We start from the raw sequence: 25,826 nt of genomic DNA on the forward strand, positions 1-25,826 counted from the left end.
AGTCATTTTTCTAAATGTTCCACCGGTAAAATAATGATCTGAGAAGTAGCTGCGCAGTGGAGTAGGAGTATTGAGCACCTCAAAACTGTACTTCCATAAATGAGCTTTCCACTGCTACTCCTGACCCCTCTTCCCCAACAACACTTTTTTCCTTTCTTCCTTCCGCCAAACCATCAGCAACGGTCGGCGTCTCTCCCGTCGGCGCACCTGCCGCGTGACAGGCTCCGCAGCGGTCGCCGCGCTTTCCTCGTCAGACTCGCCGTAACCGTCGCCGCGGTCGGCGCGTTCAGAGCCCCGGCACCGGTGACCACACGGTCGCAGCTGCAGCCCGGTCGGCTGGTCGTGCGGCGCAGGTGCGCGCGGCGACATCTGCCGGCCGGGAACGGCAGCGCGCGCGAGGGCATGGTCACTGGGTGGTTGGTACGGATCTGAAATTTAAAAAAAAAAAAATCACATATCGTTGCTTGTGGGGCTGCAACATAATTGTTCTATCAATTTTTATATTTTTTCAATGAACCATTCCATCTATGAAATGTTAGGAAATAGTGAAAACGCCCTTTACATTTTCTCAGAGCCCAAAGTAGTCGTCTGATCTACATTAGGGCTGCAGGTACTCTTTGCTAAATTCTAACATTTTGTGGATCAATCTGTTTCTTGATGGTTTGATTCGTTCTTTGGTGCGTAAAATGTCAAGGTGGGTTCTGAGGCATTTTTTCCCCTAACGTGACATGATCCAAAAAACAAAAATATTCAGTTTACAACGATTAAAAAAAAAAAACCCAGAAAAAGCCTCACATTTGAGAAGCTGGAACCAGTGAAAGTTTGTTTGGTTTTTTTTTTTGCTTGATTAACAACTAAAACTGTTGCCTGTTAAATGGTAATGGCCTAATTATTTCACCTCTAATTTTTAATACAGCATTAAAATAAATGACACCAAAACCAAGAGTTTTAATTTCACAACAAATAAAATTTATTCAATTATATATTACAAATATGTACAAGTCATGTAACAAGTAAATATTAAAATAGACATTTTTTAGAACTATCGTTCAAAAGGCATTATGTTGAAAAAATAGGATTTGTTGTGATCTCACATTGAAACTGTAAAAGTATGTGTTTTTTTTTTTTTTCCCTTGGAAGCCACAACAGACTTTAATGTGCGCGAGACACAATGGACAACATATGAGGAGTGAGGCTGCAAAAAGGACATAACACAATGGCGGAAAAAAAAAAAAAAAAAAGAAAAAAAAAAAGCTGGAACACTTCAGTAAACCTCACAATTCAGTCCACAGTACAGCTCTTTAGGAAAAAAGTACAAACAACGCAACGCATGCACAGCATTTAATTGCCAAAGTCAAAAAACACCAGCTGTGGCGTGGAACTCCAGATGAGGAAGGAAGGAACAGTAAAAACAAAACACAACAAAAGCCAACACATGCTTAAGATTTTAAGCCAACGACAACAAGAACGTCACAGACAAAGAGGACACTCGATATAAAAACCAACTTTGGTCCATTAAAACATGAGACAGAACAAGTTTACAATCAAAATATCTATTATTTTTTGTTTTTACAAGTTTAAAACAATAATTACATGGCTATTTACAAATGCACAATTTATGTATAAAATAAGTTAAAAAATAAGAGCACAGTCTGTACACAATGTATGAACACTCACTTTGAAAACAATTGAAATCTTTCATCTGTGTGACCCAGATTGATGAGGAGCGGTTACAGGTGGTTGTCGTCCACACTTTTGCCTTTTGCTGCAGCTCCCGGCCCAGCTTTTGGTCTCTGCCCCCTGGGCTTCACATGTGGCCTGGACCCCCTTTTTCCTGGTCGGTCCACGCTCGCTGTCCTTGTGGTGGGCGTGTCTGTTTGGACTTTAGGAGCTCTGGAGAAAACTCGTCTCTTTTCTAAGTGCTCTTTTATATTGCCGCCACGTTCTAAGTGCTTCACATTTTGCTTTCCTTTTCCTCGAATGTGCGGGCTGCCGCTCGTCTCCCTTGATATGGCCGCCGCTGTGGCAAAGCACGTCTGTCCTGCAGCTCATATCGGGGTGAGGTCAAAGTCGTCGTTGACCTCCACGAGCGGGATGTAGAACTCGGGGATCTCGAAGATGCTGGTGGACTTGTAGGTGGCCGGGTCCAGCTCTTGCAGTTTGAGCTGCCACTCTAGACGCTGCACGGCGTTCAGCGCCGCCGCCTCGTGCTGCTGCCTCATTAGAAGACACGTCTGCGGAGGGGAAAAATCACATCATTACTTTATCCAGCCAGATGTTCTCGTTTAGATCAAGAATGTCCATTTCCAAGAAAGAGCTGGTCAAGGAAAGAGTACAAAGAAAAACACATCAATGTGCAAAGGCAACCAAAAAACAAACAAGTTTTGGCAGAGATGAACAATTCTGTTCAAACCAAAGACACTCCCACTCAAAGTTAAACTGATCTTTTGACCTTGAAAACAATCCCAACTCAAACAAAACTGGAATTAACTTGATTTCGGTTTTCTCACGGTCACTGTTAAAAAAAAAAAAAAAAGGGTTAGCAACAGAAATCACTGATCTAGACCCTGCTCCTGCAGATCAGACCCAAGGGATCAAAGGATAAGTCTGAGAGGTTAGAAGTCATTATTAAGAAGCCATCTGTAGCTCTGTAAAAACCTACTGGTTGCCTGAAAAAAAGCAAAACTGGCATAAAAGCAAACCTCTAAGGCTTAAATATGTGATTCAAAAACAGATGTTTTGCCAGAAACCTTTCCCAGAATTCGGGAGAAATGGATCACCATCACATCTCGTTCTGAACAAATCCAGGGCAATATGGACGTTAAAGACAGAAACCAAGAAATGTTATACTGCGCCTGGTTCCGATGTTCTTTTTTCCCTTCCCTTTCTTCTGTAAAATGTTTAAATTGTCACGAACAGAAGGTGACAAAAAAAAAAATCTAAGGGGGTGTCGATTTAAAAACAAGGACAAAATTTGTTCTGGTGCAGAAAATTATGTATTTTTTTCCCCCTCGGACTTAGTGGGAAAAATAACTTTGTTCAAACTGCTCAGCATTCATGGAGTGAATTAGGGCTGCAGCTCACGATTGTTTTCAGTATTGATTAATTCAATTATTTCTGTGATTAACTGTTTTGCCTATAAAATGAAAGTAAATAGTGAAGTTATAATATTCCAGTTACAATTTCCCACGGACCAGGGTGATTTTTTTTTTTTCAGATGTCTGGTTTTGTCTGATCGACAGTTCAAAATTAAAAAATATTCACTTTACTATCATGTGTGACAAAGAAAAGCATCAAATCACAATCACAGTTGCCATTGATTTTCAGTCCATCAACAATCACTTAATCAACCAATCATTGCAGCTCTACTTCTAACAAGGTGCCTCAAACAAACATGGCTTCATTTGAAGTGGTCACAGGCCAAAACTGCTGGGAACCTCTGATCTGGACCACCACGACAATCCTATCAATTGTTGTGTGATTCACAGAAATCTCCACGTTCCTGATAAATCCTGCTGAAAGAAACTACCAACGTCGATTCAATTAAAGAAACGTAACAATCCGGTAATCTGAGGTGTTTGGTGAACGCTTTTAGCAAGGGAGGCCACAATGGGAATCAAACCGCTAACTGTCCCAGGAGCTACGTATGTTTTACACATTCAAGTAATCGTGTTTAAATAAGCTGTGTAAAACTGTATTTTATTAGAGAGAGAACCGATTAACATGTCTACCTTTCGCCTTTGTTGAATAAGGTGCTGTGGCACATAAACATGCACTTGGCTGTTACCGTCCGCAGTCCAAACTTTCCTCTGCCTCCAGGCCCGACGCTCAGTATTTTATCCACAGTAAGTTTTGTCAGATTCGAAGGGCTGTCTTCATTTACTGAGGCAACTATGATTCTTTAATGTACAAATCACTACTTGCAAAAATCAGGGTTATTTATCAGTAAGCGGAAAACTGCTGGATTTATTTATCATCTGTGTTTTAGAAACAAGAACCTCTTGCTCAGTAATAAAGAAAGGCAATGGCTGTGGCAGCACCATTTCATACTTTGTACCCGGCCATGAGACACCACAGGTGGAGAGAAAAAGTCAAAGCTTTAAGCTCAATTTTCAGGCCATATAGGGTTCAAGTAAACAGCTCATCTTGATGGAAAACTTGGGTGGAGTATGACCAAAAGTGAAACTAATTCATGTAGGTAGAAGCAGGTTCAGTGCCTACTTTGCTCGACTCGATCTGACTAACTTGTAATAATCATGTGTGCCAATAACAACTGGCCCAATATTACATAATCTCAGGGAGGGACTGATTAAAAAACTGGTGCGCGCTGGACCACAGACACACTCTCGAGCAGTTTCAAACTTAAATCTGAGGGTGTAACCTTGATTTGCTAGAAGGCGGCAACTGGGTTTTGGGGGATGAACGACCACTAATAAATCACCAACATGTTTCCAGTCACGAGAGGTTTCCAAGGTGATGTCTTCAGATGCTTGTTTTGTGACCAACAGTCCAAAACTCTACATATTTCATTTCCAATGATACAAGACGGAGAAAAATAGAATGTTAAAAATACATGTTAAACAGACGCCATAGATGCAGTGGGAAACAATCACAGCGGTCTTACCTTCAGTTTATCAAACTTGTCATCAACATCTTGTAACCAGGACATAAACTGCCGGGCGTTGAATCGGTCTCTTACTGAGGTTTTGCCATCATCGCTCTGTGAACCAAGCACACAACAATAACTTGTCAAACACACTGAGTTTCTACACATTAAAAAAGTATCATCGAGTAACTGCCTGAAGCGACCACGTCGGACCGGGAAATATATGTAGTGTACCCGTGTCACCTACCTGGACGTCCTGAGGCATGTTGTACACTTCAGCATCCAGTAAAACTGTACAGGCACTGAAAGGCAGAGTCTGATTGGCTAGTGTTCTTGCCGCCCGGTAATGGACTCGTAAGACTTCCTGCTCGTTTGAAACAATCAGCTTTTCCTAAATGAAGAAAATAAAGTCAAATCAATATCGTAAATCCAATCTTTGTGTGTATCTGGAACTGGATTAATCAAAAACAAACCGGTATTACAAAACATGTATAGGATGCTTACAGCACTAATGTCCCATTTAAGCCTTCGAGAGATTACAGGAACATAACACAGCTGAACACAACTTGTTCTCTATCAGTTACAAGGGGCACTGTAAACGTCTAAGGGTACTCAAACTATCTATAACATGACAGATAATTAAAACAAAAAGCTCCACGTGAAAAACTCTGTACCCTTTCGATGCTGTGCTGTAGTCTTAGTTTCATGCGGACGACCTCTTGTTGTTTGAACATCTCTTTCAGCTGCTCAGGTAATGACGGAGGTGGAGTTATCTGCACGACAAAGGAGACAGAAACAGTTCAAAACACTTTATCAACACTGCAGTCTCATGTCTAGATGATTAGTCAGCATGCAGGTTACCAGTCACTGCAAGGTATTTAGTTTACTTTGCTATAATTAAACATTAACTTCACACTATGTAAACTGCCCTGAATGTAGATGACCTGCCGTAGACGCCCCCAGTAACTTCAAAAACAGGCGGAGAATCAGCTTGGCAACGTGTAGGTCTGGGGTTCGGCATTTTATCAAATCTGAAATCTCTAATCAAATATAATTATGTTCAGCTTTCCGTATTTGTAGGTAATTTAAATTTCAAATGACTAAAACTGAAAAATATTTTGATCACATTTTGTGCCTGAGAACACAGCACAACTTAAGTTCTGAGCAGCAGCCAAACTCATGTTGATTGAAAACACCTCACATGATAACAGCTGCAGCCCATTGACTTTTACATCTCATTTTTCACAAGCTTTGATCCCAATAACGGAGATTCTGATTCCAATTATATGCAGAGAGGTTTAACTGGGAGATTCTCCTAAAAATCAACTCAATTGTGACTCTGCAATTTCTCTGAAGATTAGTTGCCACCCTGTTGATGGTGTTTAATTTTTCCCCTCATCTCTGCCAGATTACAGCAGGGAGCACATGAACGCGACAACAGCCAAACGTTTCATTTAGCTGTTACAGCATTGACGATAATCATCGTTTACAGCTGATATAATCTGCTATATGATCTTAAATTAATTTTCACAGTTTGACATCTAACAAACCTAACCTTTAATACAGTCAAACTACACCTGAATTGTCAGCAACTCATTCTGACAATTCATTCTGAATCCAAAATGCTGGGGCACGGAGCTTCAACAGTAAAATTTGTGTCAAATACTACAAATATAGCTTGGTTCCTAATATTAGATCAGGCAGTTTTTGGTGGTAAACCATCCAATCAAGGATTTCTAGACGCAGCTTCACCAAAATCAGAGAAGATCAGAAAAGATGTGATGAAACTCACCGTTGGTATACAGAGCTTGCTGAGTGGGTTCCCATCTAAGAGGTAGGACCCATTGAAGGTCACATATTCATCATAATACTGTGGTGGTTGGGGGGTGACGCTGCACAACACTTTGCGCTTCTCCTCGATCTTCTTTCTGATGTGCAGGAACTCGTAATAAGGGTTGGCCCTCTCTGTCTGGTAGGGTTGAATCTCCTCCAGTTTTACAGAGTCCACAATCGCAGCCAGAGACTGCTGTCCCTTCTCCTTCTCCTGTTGATTCGTAGAGCAAGGTTGGGAGTTCGACACTTTAGGCATCTTTCTCTTGCGTGGATGGGGAACATGGACGTCCACCTCCTCGTCAGCAGAGCGAACCTTCATCTTAGCCCCTGAAGAATCAGATTCCCGGTCTGCAGACTGTGGAGAGGAGCTCCCTGAGGTGTTGCTGCTGACGTCGGTCTGAGCTGCTGGCTGGACGGTGCTTTGACTTGGCTCTTCTCCAGCTGAAGATGACTCGGGTTTTTCGTCAGCAGGTGTCACCTCCATCGGCTCTGAGGAGAACTCTGCTTTTAATTCAGACGGGCCCTCAGTAGCCACACTGCCCTCGACTGACGAACCTTCCGTTGTAACAGAAACAGCAACACCGCTGCTGTTTTCTGAGCTCTGCGGGACGTCAGTCGTCCCTTCAGCCTTGCTTTCAGGGCTCGCACAGGGCATGCTGTCTTTTTTCTCCATCTGAATATCGAGACATGGGCCTGCAGTGTCACTAGAAGGTTTTGATTTCTTGCTGTCGTGGTTATTTACATCCATATCCTCTTGAGAACATTTGGACTCAGTGTTCGTTTTGCCAGAACCTGGTAAAGATTCCCCTGCAGTGGAGCTGAGAATGTGTGAGCTGGTGGACGGTACAGGACTTCCCATCCCTTCTGTTCTGAAGCTTTCGGGAACAATTTCCATGCTCTCTGGTTCTGGTCTATCAGTGTTCTCAAGAGATTTCTCTTTGTGGTCAGAAACCTGTGTGGTACCCATCTCTGTCTCCACACCAGAGGGTGGGAGTGGTTCTCTCTGCTGGAAGGTTTTCGTGTTTGTGAGCACTGATGGTTCAGCCGATACAGAAGCTGTAGGGACTGAAGGTTGATCAGAATCCTTGTTACTACATTCTGCCTGGGAATTTTCCGTCAGACACTGGACGTCCTTCACAACAGGAGATTCAGAGGAGGGAGGAGCTTTCTGCTCTGTCGATCCGGTTGGAGAGTCACTACATTGTGAGACGCTGGACTGTGGAATCAGGTTTTTATTCGGAGGATCTTTGTTTGACGTGTGTGGTGTCAAGCAACGAGGAGTGCTCCCTTCTCTCTCTGTGAATGAATCAGCCACTGAATTCATATACTGTTGACCACTGAGGCTCTCTTCTGTTTCTGCTGAGGCTTCCCTTGTTCTCAGCTCCTCAGCGGGCAGGCTGGATTTGGGTAGACTTTCAACAGCTTTCCCCTCAGTCGACGAGTTGGCGTCCTCGTCCAGAATAGCCCTGAGGTATGGAGATTCGTGTCTGCCGGACAGCAGCGTCCGATTACTTTGCGGCACATCTGGAAGACTGTTACAATCTTTATCATGAACAGATGGCGATCTGGTGGCCTGAATGACGAGGGAAGACTGGAGGAATGCAGGTTGAGAGTCTGAGGCTTCCAGATTCATGTCAGAGTCGTATTCGACGTGTCTGGGTGTTAATGTTGTAGCCTGACATGAATCCTCTGAGCTAGCGACGGAGACTAAGGACACGGACCTGGACATGAGGCCACAGCGTTCACTCTCTGGTCTGGGTGATCTTGTCAAACAGTTTTCCACAGCAGACATGACCTTTGCGCTGATAGAGGGCAGACTCTTTCCATCAAGCGACATTGTTCTGGGGCTGGTGCCGTCCTTCAGGGGTTTCTCTCTGCTGTGGACATCAGAGGCTTCAGAGCTTTTTGAGCGCGTTAGCTCCTTACTCAAACATGGTTCAGTCTTTGTTCTGTCTTTGGGCTTGGGCTTCCCTGGGTCTGTCAGAGGTCGCTGTTTAAGCCTTTCCCGCTCTTTCTGTTTGATTTTCTCCAGATGTTTCCGGTGCCACTGCTCAATCTCCTGGTCCTTCAGGCTGAGCATGCGCTCAAAGCTGGTCTGCATCAAGTCGTCGTTCACAAGCCTCTTTTCTTTGGGCTTGGTGTCTCGTGTTGCTGGCGAGGCTTTTGATTTGGCCTTGTCTGCATCCATCTCGTTGGGTTTGACTTTGCTGATCTTGGCCTGCTGGGAGCGATCTTTGTGCCGGTCTTTATCCTTGTCCTTGTGTCTCTCTGAGTCTCTGTCCCGGTCTCTCCGGTCGCGGTCCCTCTCTGGTGTTTTCACGACCTCCTCCTTTGATTTTGTAGATAAGGACTTGCTGTTCTCAGACAGATAGCTCTTTTTCTCCTCTAAAAGTAATTTCAGATTAGAGCTTGAGGAAATCGTTCCATCTTTTATTTTATCTCTCTTCTTCCTGTCACAGTCCTTTTCTTTGGAGCGATCAGATTTACTATGATCTGTGGTCTTCTCCAGAGGTTTACCTTTCTTATCGGAGTTTGTGCGATCCTTTTCTCTGTGATCCCCGACACTATACTCTCTGTCCTGCCTTTCCCTTTCAGAACGCTTGTCTAACTTGTCTTTATTTTTCCTGTTGTCTTCATGCTTTTTTGTTGTTGATAAAGATTTCAGTTTTTCATTCTCTTTGTAGTTTTTATCTCCAGGCGAGTGGGAAGGAATGGCTAATGTTCTCTCTTTTTCCTTCCAACGATCCACTGAATTCTGTGGTTCAGCTTTGTCAGAGTGCTTTTTTTCCTTGTCAGGATGCCTTTTTTCCATTTTTTCAGAATCCTTCTCCTTTCCTGGGAGCCTCTTGTCAGTTTTTTCGCGTGAGCCTTTTTCAGAGGGCTCCAGCTGTTCTTGATCAGCTGTGATCCCACTTATGGGTTTCTCTTCTGTCTCTTCTTTCGTGCTGTTGCTCTGCAGCGACTCATCAGGAATCCGCCCTGAGCCGTGGCAGTCCACCCTCTCGTCACGCTCACTCAGCTTCGAATCCTTTACCTTATCCTCTTTACCAGCAGCATCCTTCCGCTCTTTTTTCACGGCCTTGTCTTTTTCTCGCTCCTCTCTTTGCCTCTTGTCTTTACTACTGGAGTGCTTCTCCTTTGTGTTTCTCTCATCTTTGACAGGAGAGGAATCGGAGGTCTTCTGAAGCGAGCTGGTGTCCTCACCTTCCTTTTTCACTGGCAGAGGTTCATCTGTCTCATCACTTTTGAAAAAATTTTCTTTCCAGAACTCTCTGTCAAACTCCAAATTCCTGTGGCTGTCTTTCCTCGCCTCTTTCTGCCTGTGGCGGCTCCGCTCTGCCTCATATTCCCTCCTGTGTTTGTCTTTCTCCTTGTGTTTAAGTTTATGCTTCTTCACTACTTTGCCGTCTAAGTCAGTCTTCCGTAAGGCACCTTCAGTGCTGTCTATACTGTTTCCTATGCTGCCATCTTTGTAAGGGCTCGAATGACCGTCATCCCCGTCTACACTAGAGTCCTTCTGTTGATGTTTGCTCTTTTCCTTGTGCTTACACCCCTTGGTGCTGGAACCTTCAGTGCAGTAGTCTGCGTCTGTGTAGTGGTTGTATTTGACTGTGTCCACTGGACATGAGCCGTCACTGATAGAAACGCACATCTTAGTATTTTCTTGTTTGAGTGGTGTTTGTTTATCCGTCAGGCTGTGGTTCAGTTTAGGAGATTTGATGGATGACAAATGGAAGAGGTGGACGGATGAGTCATCTTTAGGACTGAAAGACATCTTGAAGGAGTCTTCCTCCCGACCCTTTTCTGTGCTCTCGGACACAGTTGCGAGAGACAAGACCAAAGTTTTGCTGTTCTCTTTCCCATCCTCTTGGTTCTCTTTGTTTTTATTCTGGCTCTTACTCTTCCTCTTAACTTTACCTTTGTCCTTTTGCTCAGCATTGTCCTTTTTAGACCTAGTGTCCACCTTGAGACTCTCTGAGCTCTGAGAGCAGGTGGGTGAGTTCCTTTTCTCTGAAAGGCTCTCCATTTCATCGCTGGAGGTATCCGAACTGCAGTGGACACGAGAAGTCTTCTGCTTCTTTGACTTTGAGGAGGAGTCCCCCTTACCACTCTGCTTTCCTGCAACATGATTCCTATCTTTGTCCTCCTTTTCCCGCTGCCGTAGTTCTCTCCGGAGGATGTGTCTGTCGTTGAGAGCTTTACTGAGATCCTCCTCCTCTTCCTCATCCTTGAACTCGTACTCATCCAGCCCTGGTACGGACGATGATGCTTTCGTGGCCGGTTTGCCATCTGAGTCCTTTTCAGTATCAGAGTCTTCCATGTTGTCATCCACGCTGGATGGATTAACAGACGGTGGGTCTTCAGACTCTGTGGAGAGAAGAAGACTTATTTCAACAGAGTACTTTATATTTTCAGACACACAAACAGTTATTTAAGATTACACGCTAAATAGAAAAGTGACAAATGACAAACATATTTATTTTCACCTCAGTAGAAAAAGAAAAAGAAATCTCAAAACTGATTATGAAATCTTCAGTGGTGCACATAAGACTGCCAACACCACTACTGCATATAGGTCCTTGGGGAGAGTAAAGCCCTTAACACACTGCTGACACTTAATTTTTAAACCCCATCTGGTTCATCTATAGTGAAAACACAAATACACGTCGCATTGCAAAGTGTAGTGGATATGAACATCCAGTAATATTACTGTTAAAATGTTAATAGATGACTAAAAACAAGAGGGTCAGCCTAACATTGCAGCATCCTCTGCGTACCTGAAGAGCTGTCGTCTTGGTCCGACAATGGCACCTCTCCCTTTAATAGCTGCTCCAGCTCCTGGGAGTCTGCCACGTCCACTGGGCGCTCCCCACGCTTGTTGGCCTGGAAGGCGTTTCCACCGTGACGCAGAAGCAGTTTCACAATCTACACAAAAACATAACAAAAATTAATACTGAGAATCCGGTTTGAAAAAGAGATGTGGCCAACAGAATTGTCAAGACAAACATCACATTCGTAGGAAAACATGCCAATTATTAAATGGAAATCCTATCTAAAGCAAAACCAGAGCTTTAAATTTTGATTTGTTGTGACAACTAATGTCCTTTAGGGCAATTTAATTCAAACAAGTATTTTCAACACAATAGGACCCCTAAACATTCTTTTGAAACACTATTCAAAAAACAACTTGATTTGATGCAGCTATGCAGTCTAATTTGAAACACATTATAATAACTGACAGTGTGATCTTGTAAGAAAAAGCTATGGACAATTTACATTTGGATTAATGAAATACTGTATATTCTACAATGCTGCAATGATTTACAAACAATCATTACTCTTGATGGAGATAAATCTTTCTCCTACCTAACATTATGACAAAACAGACAGACATTGAGATAAAGGTGGTTTTGTTGTCAAAATGTCAGTTGTGATGTTTTATTTTGTATCTGACAACAACCCTAGATACTCCCTATTTCCAAACAGTACTTCTTTGACGTAACTTTGAGTTTAATATGGAGTTAAAGTACTCACTGCTGACCCAAATGACCAGGGCAATTCACTGCATAGATCAAGGTTATCCTTTCAAATGGCTGTTAGATGAATAAATCATGTCTATATCTGGACATTGAGATGGAATATCTTTTTCCTCTCTGATCTGAACAATTTAGTCAATACATGTCCAAACCTGTGCAAAAACCTTGATCAAAGATCATAAGTGTACGGTTTACTCTAAGCTCTTACGTCTTTATGCCCACTGCTAGAGGCATCGTGGAGTGGCGTGTCGTCATCCAGACCCTGCGTGTTCACCTCTGCACCTGCTGCTATTAAGACCTTGGCCACATCGTAGTAACCAAGATTACAGGCTTCATGGAGAGGAGTCCAACCTGGTGACGGCAGAAAACAGTAACAGGTAGGTCACAGTTGCAATTAACTTTGAATGTTACCAGCCATTTGTGTTAGATCAGGGAGACAGAGGTAAAATAGAGAAACAAAAAACAAAAACAAAAATAAAAATTCAATTTCCCAGAAAACAACATATACACAGAAGGTAGTAATGTGCACACTGATCTCTGTTTTTGCTATCTCTTCATGAGATTTTAACTTCGAATCAGCAGCTGTTAGCTTTACGTCATCGACAGCTACCATACAGACAAGATGAAAGCTGTTAAATAATCACCTTCCGTGGCATCGTACCTGCAAAGTCTTTGACATTGACATCAGCTCCCAGGCTAATGAGCTCCTTAACCTGCTTGGCATCTCCCCGGATGGCTGCCATGTGAAGGGGCGTCTCCCCTCGCTCGTTCCTCTTGTTGACCTTGTCCTTCTGTCGGGATGCGGCGCTGCTGGGGACTTTCTTCTGCACAGGGGTCGTTTGAGAGGGGTGACTGGGTGTAGAGTCTGGGCACAGGGAAAGAGAGAAATGCTTAATTGATGCTTAAAGCAAAAGCCTGTCGTGTGTTGAGATAACAAACACTAGGCAAAGGACCGGATTGAGCAATCACAGTGAAACTCATTTTACTGGGAACTTGAAAGACTCTGCTTAAATATCTTAGTGTGTTGCAGTAGGTATTAATTAAAAAGAGTAGCTCAGCATTTTGGGAAATGCATTTATTTGCTTTCTTGTGAGTTAGATGAGAAGATCGATACCAATCGCATATCTGTTCTGCATTTGGGTCAACCCTCATTTGCACAATTACACTATTGGGTTACAGTAATAGGGTTAACATAGCTGATACATGTAGGGCCAAACAAAAAGGAAAAAAAACAAATAGGAGAGGAGGAGAATCAAAAAAGTCTGCACAAGATGAGGAAACTGTGGCGAAGAGAGGTCAAACAATTCGTGATATGGAAAGGGCTCTGATTTCTAAAGTTGGATAAACAGCAGAGAGATATCTGTTGCATGATATGCAGCTAATCTGCACCGACAGAGACGGGAAACAAAACAGACGTTGTCCACCATGTGAAAAGGTGACATTACCATCCCAATATACTGAGTACACAGAAAGTCAAACCCTACAGTCCTCTCAGACTGTTCCTTTAATGAGCATGGCACAAGATTGAGCAACCACAATGAGACAGGTTTTACTAGAAACCTAATAACCTGTACTTACTTGTGTCTGTTTGTGTATTTCCTGTAGGTATGATTTAATTCTTGTCTTACAACTATTCAGATCATTTCATAAAACTCAGTCAATTAGCTGTCAAAAGCTCAATAACTGTAAAAACCATTTTAAAAAATAACACAGAACAGCTTCCTCTCTAGATAAGCAACTACATTAAATATCAGACATTTCCCTATTCTCAAACAACCTTGAAATATAGGAGAGTCATCTTATTAAAATGCTCAGAAGCATGACTCATCCTACAGTAAATATACTCTGAGCCATATCGAGGATGTGGTTAAGGTGAAAAGGCAGGCACACAAACCTGGACTGTTGGCAGTCATCTGCATTAGGAGAGCCATCTGTTTGCGCTCCGACAGAGGATACCCAAACAAAAGGTTGGGAGCTTGGGACTTCTTGCCCCCAGCCTCCTTTTTCACCTTCTTCTTGTCTGGTCCATCTTTATCTGCAACAAAACCAAGAAAGATTTTAGACAAAGGTCGTAGGAAGGAAAAAAAAAAAAAAAAAAAAAACTACCCAGTCATATATAACAACAATTTAATTGTCACAGTGACATTGTTGTCCTCCTCCCCTTGTATCTGTTGGGCACAAGGAGAAACAGATGACAAGCATGAGGTTTGAAAAAGGGGGTAAAAAAAAATAAAAAAAGACAGCATTCTCTAAGCCAGCCAAGTGTAGACGGCATTTTTCGGGCCCCCACTCGTATCTCTCTCAGTTGTTACTAAACACAGACATGCGTGAGCTGTAACAGGAGCAGATGCAGGGCGAAAACACACACACGTGCATGTGTGTATGTGTGTTTACAGCAGCATATTAGCGCAAAGTGGGCGACGTGACTTGAAGAGGACACGGGGGCTGAGGATCGGGCTGCAGCGATTACCTGCGTATATCCTGCAGGGAGGCACTAATCTCTCTCCCCAGGTCTCACTCGACTGGCCTGGGTCTGAGTCATCTACAGTGCAAAGCAGAGAGGATGGGGAGGGGAGAGGGGGGGGGGGGGCAAGGGGGGGAGGAAGGGTGGGAAAGCACTGCATTAACGCTCACTCACTCTCACCCTCCGGATCTCACATGTACTCAAATACAGACAGGCACAAAGGCAGACTCACTCCACACACAGATTATGAGTCATGGCAACACAAGAAACAGGAGAGGAGATCCAGTCCAAGGTGGTCTGAGGAGTCATTACTTCCCTTCTTCCTACAGCTGCTCAACAGAGGACCTGAGAGCCACGAGGGAAAGGCTGCTGGGAAGGCAAAACCACCCTCCATGCTAGTGTAGGCTTATAACCTGCGCAACATAAATTATACTCAGTGTATTCAAAATTGAGGGTTCTTGTCTGTTAGAATGACGCAGGACCACACAATGAAAATCGTTATGTTGAGCTTTCTCTGCAGAGGAGATGAAGGTAAATATGCAGTCTGTAAAATGCATTACTGTATTTCATTTACTGTGATTACAGCTGGATGATACAATAAACTATTTATAGGTCTCAAAGCTGATTTAAACATACAGATAAACATCTAACAAAATGACAAGAAGTAGAAGAACCTATTTACAGAAGTAAAAGAGGTAAGATTAAGATACAATGTCTCCAACGTGAAGCTGAGCACCAGAGTGAAGCATTTTACACAGAGCAGTTATCAGTGCAGATCCTCCTACAACTGCCTGGAAAATATCAGGTATTAAATTTTATTTACGCTTTACATTTATGTCAACAAATTCCATAACAAGATTAAAACCAAAAATGTTTCTGTCCATTTCTCGTCCCCAAGACAACTGGTTCCTACTGAAGACGTCATTTGAAAAAAAGCTATATCACAAATATATAATTTTATTTATTTCTTTTTTAAAGTCTTAAAGTAATTTCTTAAAAACAATGAACACTGCGGTTTTTAGCCAACATTTCTTAGACATTAGTAAATAGTGCAATTGTTGGGAACTAATTTAATCTTTTTGCATTTGGTGCACTAGTGAGTATTTATAGCAGCAGGACAGTGTATGTGAAATTGAAAATAAACTACACTGTGTGCATTGTAGTGAAGGAACATGTCACTCGGTGCAACAGTGTTCCTCACTGATGTGTTTTTAATTGTTTTTGGACAACGATGGCACAGAGGAACAAGCTATATCAGGCTTTGGATACACGGACAGTTTGGCAGATCAATTCATTGTTGGCTTTGGTCTGTTCATGGGATTTGTTGACAATGATAAAATATAGAATATCATCAGCCTTATCCTGAACAAACAGACAAAAAACAAAAGAAAACAAAACAAAACAAAAAAAAACAGCTGACAGGAGCTAGGAACTTGAAGGCTATCTAGTTTTATATTAAGGTTTGGGGGCTTAAGGTTAAAATGTTGACAGCCAAAACTCACCCATAACTACATTTAGAATTATTTTTCTCTACACATTATCCCATTTGCAATTTTACCAGAGTCTAATAAAAAACAAACTTGGCTTATGTCTTGTTATTCAATGCAACAGGCCACAACTTCATCGGTATGATCCGGTTTGGCTCCTGTTGCCAAACAAATCTAAACCCTTTGACTTATGGAACTGCCCCTAAAGAAAAGGTTCAGCAACACGCCACCAGGGGGCAGTGTGAGGACATGGCAGCAAGCCAGCAGCATGGTTGTTGGAGGAGGAGGAGGAGGAGGAGGAGGAGGAGGAGGAGAAAGAAGGAGCAGCAACAGTCCTTACCGGTGTCCGAGTCTCGCTCCTCTGTCCGGGGCGGGCTGGTGGTGAAGGAGAGCTTGCGCTTCATGGAAGACTTGGTTTTCCCTTCCTTCCCCAGCAATTCACTCCGATCCAGCTTCGGAGTTTTAGTGAAAGGGGACAACTTGTCTTTGCTCTGTCGGAGGCGAGTAGGAAATAAAACATAAGAAAAATTAGACATGAAATACAGCAAAGGTGTGGCCACATTTGTGGATTTTGTGTGTGTGTGTGTGCGCGCGCGCGCTGAGTGTATATGTAAACGATACAGTCATCACAGAGCCAGCCCCATTTAAAAAGCTCCGTTAACAGGCACGATAGCAAAAGGGTTGAGATTAGCATGTGGGCAGTATTTCTGATAAAGAGTAAAGCTTGCTAAAACCTGACACTAACATAAAGTGCACAGGATTATATTACAGGCTGTGTTGTGTTTCTGCACCATATTGTCTCAGTCCTGCAAGCAGCAGGTTTGCCTGCATGACTCACGAAAATCTTATTCCCAAAGCATGGTCGGTGCCAAGGGAAGAGTAAAAGATCAGGAGTGACTATTTTTTTCCCCCCCATCTACACAGAGAAATATAATACGGGAAAGAAAGAAGTATATTAAAATGGTACTATGTTTGTTGCAGTGTGAGAGTTCTCACGCTAGTGCAAGTGGCATTCCCAGAATAGCGTTAAATACTAATAGACTTACTAGATTAATGGGTTCCCTTAAGTTCGAATAAAAACTGTAAGACAGACAAGCTGTCCTTTACAGTCTTACTTTAATATTTAATGTAGAGCTGCAACAATTAGTAAATCCATTAGTCAACTGACAGACAAATAATCTGCAACTATTTTGAAATCCAAATATTTGTTTTAGTCATTTACAAACAATAATACCAAAAATTTGTGAGTTCCAGCTTCATAAATGTAAGGATTTGGTGTTTTTTTTTTTGGTCATACATGATAGTACTAACTGAATTTCTTTGGGTTTTGGACTGTTGGCTGGACAAAAGAAGACATCTAAGGATGTCACCTAGGGCTGTGGGCATATTACACCATTTTGTGACATTTTAAAGGCAAACCAATGAATCTAAGAAACAGAAGAAAGATTAATCGATGATGAAAATAGGGCTGCAAATCATGACTGTGTTCATCATCAATTAATCTGCAAATTATTTTACAGAATAATCAACTGTTTGGTCTGTAAAACATCAGAAAATGGTGAAAAATTAATGTAATTTCCCAGCGCCCAAGGAGGTGGTGTCAAATAGCTCGCTGTACTTAGTAGTCCAAAACTCAGGAGACATTTAGTTTACTACAACATAAGACTGGAAAAAGTAGAAAATGCTCACACTGGAGAAGCTGGAACCACCAAATGGACGTAAACGATGAACTGATTATCAAAATAGTTGCTGATTATTTTTCTTTCCTTTGACTAATTGATTAAATTGACTAATCATTTCACCTCCAAATGATAATAAGTGTTGCCGTTTTAATTTCATTCTGGAAACAACATTTCAAACATAGATGTTATAATCGAAAAAAAAAAAAGAATGTAAAAAATAGAGCTACACACATAATGAGCTGTAAAAATAAATAAAATAAAATTTGCTGTAGAAAAAGTACAAAACTGCAGGTGTAACACTGCTCAACAATCGAGTTAAGAGTATAGGTCTAATTATTTAATGAAATAAAAGCCTCAAAATAACCTACATACATTATACTGAACACAATCTTGTCTCTACAGTTTTAATACTTAACAGTTAGTGCCACATTAGGGTTAGTTGTAGTTTGTTTTGGTGACCAAAGCCTGGCTCATTATTAAGCTGAAAACAACTCCCACTTCTGAAAACCGGAGATGTTAAATTTCATCCCTCCCTCTTGCAGCTGCTACTCTTTTTATGAATATAACTTTTGTGTTCACTGCACCTGTTAAAATTAGCTTTGCATGTGTATGGAGGGCCTATCTGAATTCTACAGAAATAACTAAAATTATGGTATTAGTGGTGTGGAGGAAAACACTCCAGTACATGTATGTGCATCGGATGCCACCAGTGACAGCACTCACTGCAACAGGCCTGAACAGTAACACCAGTAATATCCATTTTATCACAATGTCTTCCAGTTCCAGTTACTGAGTTCTTGCACTCTGATCTGCAGACAAAGCTTTTTCAGGCCATTACTTTTAGCGAGCTGCACTTTAGTGCGGGAAAATACATTTCTGGCAGGAGGAAAATGTCTGCAGTGTGGTGCTTCTTTGATCTCAGTGGAGCAATGTGCCAGCTGTGCAAAGCTGGAGTGTCTGGCAGTGTTGAAAGTAGAGGAGAGTTAGGATGAGAGGCACTTCTGCCTTAAAAATAAAAGCAGATGTAAATTGTCTCTCTCATTTATGGAGAAAAGGATCATTAACTAGCATTGGTATGACAATATGGGGGGTTTAAAAAAAGCCATTTTTATGGTAAGCCAGTATAGTGCATTATAAGTAAATATTTAATGAGTGGTGCTCAGACTGCTTGTTGCGTCAAAAAAGACAATCGCGTTAGTGAACCTCATGTTCCACCGAGTGAGAAATAGGTGTGTTTACACATTTCAGTTCGAAAATGATGAAACTTTTATGCAAATGTTTGTGAAAGAAAGCTTGTCACCATGACAAAGTAAGAAGTGACCAGGTGCAGAAACGTGCTGTGCACACACGCACACACACACACACACACAAAAACAGACATTTCAGCACTAGTGGAATTTTTGACAAAAGAAAAGTAACTTGACAAAGGGTCAATCAGCTTGACATTTTTGCATCTCATAACCCTCAATGCTAATTGTGACCAAGCAAAGCTTCTAAAATTATGACCACATGACTGTAGATAATGCTGGATTCAATGCTGGGTTCAAACCCTGGTTCGGCCGTGGTCTTTCTCCAAGGACTTTGAATGTTCTCCTCATGTCTGTATGGGTTTCCCCAGGATACTCCCGCTTCCTCCCACAGTCCAAAAACATACAGGTTAAGCGTTAAGCTAACTCGCGACTCTAAATTGCCCACAGGTGTGAATGTGAGCGTGACTGGTTGTTTGTCTCTATATGTCAGCCCTGTGATAGACTGGAGACCTGTCCAGGGTTTACCCCAACTCTTACCCAATGTCAGCTGAGATTGGCTCCAGCCATACCCTGATGAATGACCCTCAAAGGATACTGGGTATAGCTAATGGATGGATGGATGTGTAGCTTATACAAGAGAAAAAGGCTTCAATGATGAAGACTCCTCTCTTCTCCTTGGAATAATGATATCTCAGGGAATCTTTCCAAGCAAGACAGGTTTAAAATTTTTGCTTTTGTCAAAAACAGCTGTTGGAAAAGGAGTTTCCAACAGTTTTCCAACAGCCTCTCAACTTGGGATCTAATTCTTTAGTGTATATCCATGTGGGTCAGATCAGAAAAAAGCCAAATATGTCAAAATAATGCAGTAAACATTAATTAGACATATTTAACATGGGAGGGAGAAAATACAAAACACATAAATTTATGTGTTCACATACCTTCTTCCCTGCCTGCTTATCCACCATGGCTCCATCTCTGTCGCTCCCAGGTTTGGCCATGGTGCGGCACCTGACTAGCTGTGACAGCTACAGCACAGTAGGGTCATCATGCACCTGTAGAAAGACAACACAACAGCAATGAGAATGATTTCAGCTCTACCACATCATAGTCTGAGAGCATGACTGGCTTAGCGTTTCTTTAGAGCTGGTGTTACCAGACAGTGCGTGCACCAGACACTGGGAAGACTGTTTACAGGCTAGGCTATTAGCAAATGTCTGCATCACAGGGAAAACAAGAGCTAAGTAAAGAAAAGTCACTTGACCCCAGAGAGGAGTGGAGTGGCAGTGTAAAACAGTGCTGCTACAAAGTGTAACTCAGCTGTGTTTCAGGATGTAGGTTGAGTGGATCAGTAATCAGGGATTTTTATTGAAATTTCCATTCCACTTCTTCAGACAAACCTTCGTAAACAGGCAGGAAATAACTACACCAGGCAGCATGAATCACAGCTTTAGGGACTCTTGAGAGGAAAACATCCCCCTGCATCTTGTCACTCTGGCCTAGTCATTAGTGTAACCAAGCCTCCCTCTGATGTGGTTTGTGTCAGTATAGTAATACATGCAGCAGCATCAACGGGGGTACTGTGGAAGCCTGCAGTGAGTGGAGAAACTAGAACTCTCAGCTGAACATGTGCATGAGGCTGACATGGCATGTGTCAGTTATCTTGTCACATGAAGATTTTCAGTCATAAGACACTCTTCTCAAGTACTTCCAATGAACTTTCCCTGCTCCCTTTTTTTGCACACAAACTCATGAAGAGCCCCTGATTCAACAGAAATAGCTTCTCTTTGTCTTATGAAAGTCCCACACAGTTTACTCTATGTTAAAAAACCCGAGAGCCACTGATAAGTGATTAAGCAGCCACAAAAATGTACGGGACAGCCTCATCACTAAATATGCATCCAATTCCAGCATAACAATAATTTATATGGTAAAAATTTAATCTACCAACAAGAGAACTAGCATGATTATTTCTTTTGTACACTTCTACTTAGGGTGCCCCACCTTGCTAAAGAGTAAAGTACAAATTTTCTCATCAGTTCTGGGGATTTCTTCCCATCTGCAGTTTGTTTCCTCTATCAGAGCTGAGCAGTGGTTTGATGAAATACTTAAAAAACAATATGCAATTGTGAAAGATACTACTGTTGCTGTTGAGGATAACAAGATTCCCTTTGCTGGAATTAAGGAGAGTAACCGATTGCATCATAGTCTGCTACACATAAAAAGGTCCAACACTTGTTCTGAGGGTTTCTATCTTTATATTAGTTGATCAACAGAAGATGAATCAGTAATCTATCATTTGCTTGTCATTTTTAACCAAAAATTGAAAAATTTCTGTGATTCAGGCTTCTCAAATGTGAATACTGGCTGTCTTCTTAGTCTTCTATGATAGTAAATGGAATTTCTTTTAGTTTTGAACTGTGGGTTGGACAAAGCAAGTAACGTGATCATGTCAAAATGGACTGTGGTGGCCATTTTTCACATATTCCTTATATTTTATAGACCAAAAAACAAATAGGTTCATTGGGCAAATAATTGGCTGATTAACCACTAATGAAAATAACTTTTTTTGTTACAACATAAAAAGGAAATTCTCAAAGCATCCAGGGTTTTTGGTAAGGTGGCCTACTTTTAAAACTTAATTTCTTTTAGCCGGGTTTATTAGATGGTACATTAAGTATTTTTTTAAGTCAAAATCACACATTTTTTGTGGGCCAGTATACACGTAAGGGGTAAAAAAAAAAAATGACAGAACAAGGGTCACTATGATCCTCAAATGACAAGCACTGCTGCTAAACCAGTACTAGTGAGAGGTCCATCTCTAGTAGGCCTACAACTACTGATCATTTTCATTTGACAGATTGTCTGGTTTTTTCGGTCTTTGTGGGACTACTAAACAATAATCCTATGAGGCTAAGCTACACAACGCACTACCTAATGTGTAGTACGTGAAACATTAACGAGGGGTTTGGTATTTTTATCCAACCTAATGTAACCTATGTAAACTATGCCTTAGAAATGGAAAAAATACAAATTACAACTATCATAGAAAGGCTCAGAAGAACAGAAGTAATGTTGCAAACTGCAAACGGACACAGGAGTATACTAGAAGATGTGTTCAGTGGAGTGTAGACCTCTGCCAAGGCCAATGTCAAAGACCATGCACCAGACTTCAAAGGAAAAAAATTCAAATTCATAGTAAATGATCCGGATCTGCCCCAAAAGTTAATGGGTTCTTCCCTGGCCCAAGCCCCATCCTTTCACCAAGTTCGGTGCAAATCAGTACAGTACTTTTTGCATAATAAACCAACACAGGGGCAATTACATAACTTCTTTGGCAGAGGTAAATATGAAGCTCATGACTAGACACTCAAACATTTCAGTCCTATAGACAGCATAGTCACCAGTGACACACTAGACTACCATGACATTACAATCAATCCATGCCTATATATGAAGCAAAATTGAAAACATACTACCACTGCAACTCAATGGATCATAACAGACATCAGGCCTTCAATTGCGAGATGTCATCCTGGTAGCAAGGACGATCTGGCAATTCATACTCATCACTTTCACATGGGACAATTATTTGGCCTATTGAGGATTTATGTGCGATCCTCAAGTCTTGCAAGTTTAAGAAGCTAATGCACTTCAAGACAGAGGCATAAACAAAGCAAATGTTCTGCAGCACATTAAGGAATCTATAATTACCGTGTCGCAGTTGTATGCCTCTAGCAAGCGGTTAAGTTGCAGTTTACATCCACGTTTGTCAAGGCTTATTTAAAGTTAGGTACATAAGGATTTGGACAGTGACACAATTTTCGTAATTTCTCCTGTATACACCACCACAGTGGATTTGAAACAAAGCCATCAAAATGTGATTGATTGAAGTGTGGATGTTCAGCTGAAAGGGTTTAACAAAAATATGATATTAACTGTTCAGGAATAACAGCCATTTTTTATACATAGCCCTTAATTTTCATCGGCTCAAACGTAATTGGACGGCTGACTGACAATTTCAGCTTCCTGGCCAGGTGTGGCCTGTTCCTTCGTTATTTCATTACAAATTAAGCAGATAAAAAGGTCTTGAGTGGATTCCAAGTGTTAAATTTGCATTTGGTAGCTGTTCATGGGAACTCAACATGCGAGCCAAAGAGGTGTCGATGCAAATGAAGGAAGCCATCATTAGGCTGAAAAAACAAAAGAAACCTATCAGACAGATGGCTGAATCTTTAGGAGGGGTCAAATCCACAATTTGGTACGTTATTAAAAAGAAGGAATGTACTGGCAAACTTAGCAACACCAAAAGGCCTGGAAAACCACTGAAGACAAGTAAAGTGGACGATCACATAATTCTTTCCTTGCTGAAGAAAAACCTTATACAACATCTAGCCAGGTCAACACCACCGACGAAGAGGAAAGCAGATCTTTGTCAAAGTCTACAATCAACAGATACCTTCATGAACATAAATAAAGAGGGTTTACCGCAAGGTGCAAACCACTGGTACCACTCAAGAACAGAAAGGCCAGACTAGACCCTGCCAGAAAACACCTAAATAAATCCTGTCCTGTTCTGGAACAAGATTCTTTGGACAGATGAAAGCAAGATCAACTTCCACCAGAATGATGGGAATAGAAGAGTATGGGGAGGGAAAGGAACGGCTCATGAACCAAAGCATACCACATCCTCTGTTAAACATGGTGGAGGCAGTGTTATGGCATGGGCATGTATGACTGCCAATGGAACTGGGTCACTGGTGTTTATTGATTATATGACTGCTAAGAGACGTAGCCGGATGATTTCTGAATTGTATTATCTGCTCAGATTCAGCCAAATGCTTCAAAAATGATAAGACAGTGCTTCACATTACAGAAAAATATCAGAAAATAGTAAAAATAGTAAAGAAAAAAAAATAAAAAAAATAAAGTACATTTCATTACATCTGGCACATTTATGCCTGATGTAATTAAATTCCCTCCAGACATTCTTGATATCACATTCACATGAATTGGATGGACATGAGGTCAAAGTGACCTTTAACCTTTGACCACCAAAATCTAATAAATTCATCTTTGAGTCCAAGTGAACGTGTGCGCCAAATTTTGAGAAATTCCCTCAAGGTGTTTCGAGATACCGCGTTCATGAGAACAGACGAATGGACGGACCGACAGACGGACAACCCGAAAGCATAATGCCTCTGACAGCTGTCGTCAGTGCGGTGGCATAAAAAGCAGGAAACTACTTCTGTTGTAACCTGGCATTTTTAAATGTAACTGTTTTGTCAAGTCTCAATTTATCTTAAATTTTCAGAACATTCCTAGTGAACTTGTATAGTATGTACAGGTTTTGGATACAGTGTATATTTTTTAGAGGTGGGATGATTAGTCCCTCATATTATATGTCAACTGACAGAAATTATCTATTTTGACAATTGATTGTTTAATTCACCACACTTTCTCTGGTTCCAGTTCTTAATTGTGAGGATTTTCTTCCCTTTGCTTTTTTCTATTTTACATCAATCTAAAGTAAATATCTTTGGGTTTTGAACTGTTGAAACAAACAATTTAAGTTGTGACCTTGGGAAATTGTAATGGGCCTTTTTCACCATTTTCTGATAATTAACTGACAAAACAATAAATCAAAAAATTTAGGAAAAAAATTCAGCTAATTAATCTATTATGAAAATAACTTGTTGCAGCCCTGCCCTTTTCATGTAATTTTGTTTTATGTGACTAAACATGCAATTAATCATGCTTTTGGAAATTAAAAAAAAAAAAAAAAAAAAAAAAAAAAAATATATATATATATATATATATATATATATATATATATATATATATATATAAATAAATAAATAAATAAATAAATAAATAAATAAATAAATAAATAAATAAAAACTACAACACTATTACATCTTTTAAGCTTTATTAGACAGCAGGGCACATTTTAACAATTACACGTGCCATTTGCCTTTCCAGACAGAGTTAATCCATGCTTGTTTCAAGCACTAAATCACCATGATTAAGATCACTAGACTTCTTAAAAGGAATCCAACATTTTGTTTCTTCGAATACCTTTACAACTTTTGCTGATCCTGAGTAATAGCACAGTGTTGACAGGTATCGTTTTTCCAACACACAGCCCTGCTGCACAGCTGAGGCCAGTGAGAGGTCCATCATTAGTCAGCAGATAGCCAGTATGCAGCAGCATTGTCAGCCAGCCAGCTGAAAGGGTGAATTGAGCAGCCCTCAGTGAACATGTTGGTGTAAAGAGGCTAGTGTATCGGGGGTATTAAAGCAGTATGGACAGCCCGGGACCACACCAGAAAACAAACGCTGACAGGACTCCAATCTGGCCCAGAGATGAGGCGAGGAGGGTGTGACTATAATTACAGAGGTATTTGGGCACTCGCCAGTTCGGCATTCGCATTCACTGTGTTTCATGAGCAGCTCAGAGCTGCATAAGCCTTTGCGAGCTCTGCCATTAACCTTGGGCGTTTTCAAGTCTAGCTCAAACCCCTGCCTTGATGACTACTAGAATTCACAGAGACTAAAGCCCAGATTAATTTACATGGGATCCCATACAGTGAAAACTGAGTGATAGCAACAATTACCTAACCCACTTAATAGCAATGAAACAGACTATTAAACTGCAGAATCATGACTGTAAAAAAGTTTAGAGCTTTACTATAGAGAGGAATGTGACACTAGAGACACTCAGGATGGCTGGTTCCCTCAGTCTAAACATCAGCGATGTGGTAAATAATTCAGCCGCCAAGGAGAAGTCACTGAGGAGAAAAAACGAATGCCACCAATGATTATTTTCATTATTGACTCCTCTGCCAATTATTTTCTCAACTGATAGAATAATCATTTTATCTAAAAAAATGTAATAATGCTGAAAAATGTCTTGTAATTTTCCAGAGCCCAAGGTGACATCTTCAAATTTCTTTGTATCCAAACAACA

The 25,826-nt window shown here is 41.2% G+C and overlaps 1 protein-coding gene across 2 annotated transcripts in view; it reads right to left on the reverse strand.

The window, feature by feature from the left end:
* Positions 1-981: 981 nt before the first annotated feature.
* The window catches only part of ankrd12 (ankyrin repeat domain 12), a 40,878-nt gene continuing 16,033 nt past the window's right edge, over positions 982-25,826 (reverse strand). The window contains exons 2-13 of one of the 2 annotated variants that reach the window (XM_040144702.1): positions 19,798-19,911; positions 16,268-16,418; positions 14,447-14,518; positions 13,871-14,011; positions 12,638-12,841; positions 12,185-12,327; positions 11,218-11,365; positions 6,399-10,807; positions 5,281-5,379; positions 4,854-4,997; positions 4,625-4,720; positions 982-2,234 (exon numbers count right to left, since the gene is read on the reverse strand). In XM_040144702.1, coding sequence (XP_040000636.1) covers positions 2,049-2,234; positions 4,625-4,720; positions 4,854-4,997; positions 5,281-5,379; positions 6,399-10,807; positions 11,218-11,365; positions 12,185-12,327; positions 12,638-12,841; positions 13,871-14,011; positions 14,447-14,518; positions 16,268-16,418; positions 19,798-19,857 — 5,853 coding nt within the window. In that variant the 5' untranslated portion in view covers positions 19,858-19,911 and the 3' untranslated portion in view covers positions 982-2,048. The remainder of the gene's footprint in view (positions 2,235-4,624; positions 4,721-4,853; positions 4,998-5,280; positions 5,380-6,398; positions 10,808-11,217; positions 11,366-12,184; positions 12,328-12,637; positions 12,842-13,870; positions 14,012-14,446; positions 14,519-16,267; positions 16,419-19,797; positions 19,912-25,826) is intronic. The other variant, XM_040144703.1, reaches the window with a different exon arrangement.

This window comes from Xiphias gladius, chromosome 14, assembly GCF_016859285.1.
Source record: "Xiphias gladius isolate SHS-SW01 ecotype Sanya breed wild chromosome 14, ASM1685928v1, whole genome shotgun sequence".
In the NCBI taxonomy this organism is placed as follows: Eukaryota; Metazoa; Chordata; class Actinopteri; order Istiophoriformes; family Xiphiidae; genus Xiphias; species Xiphias gladius.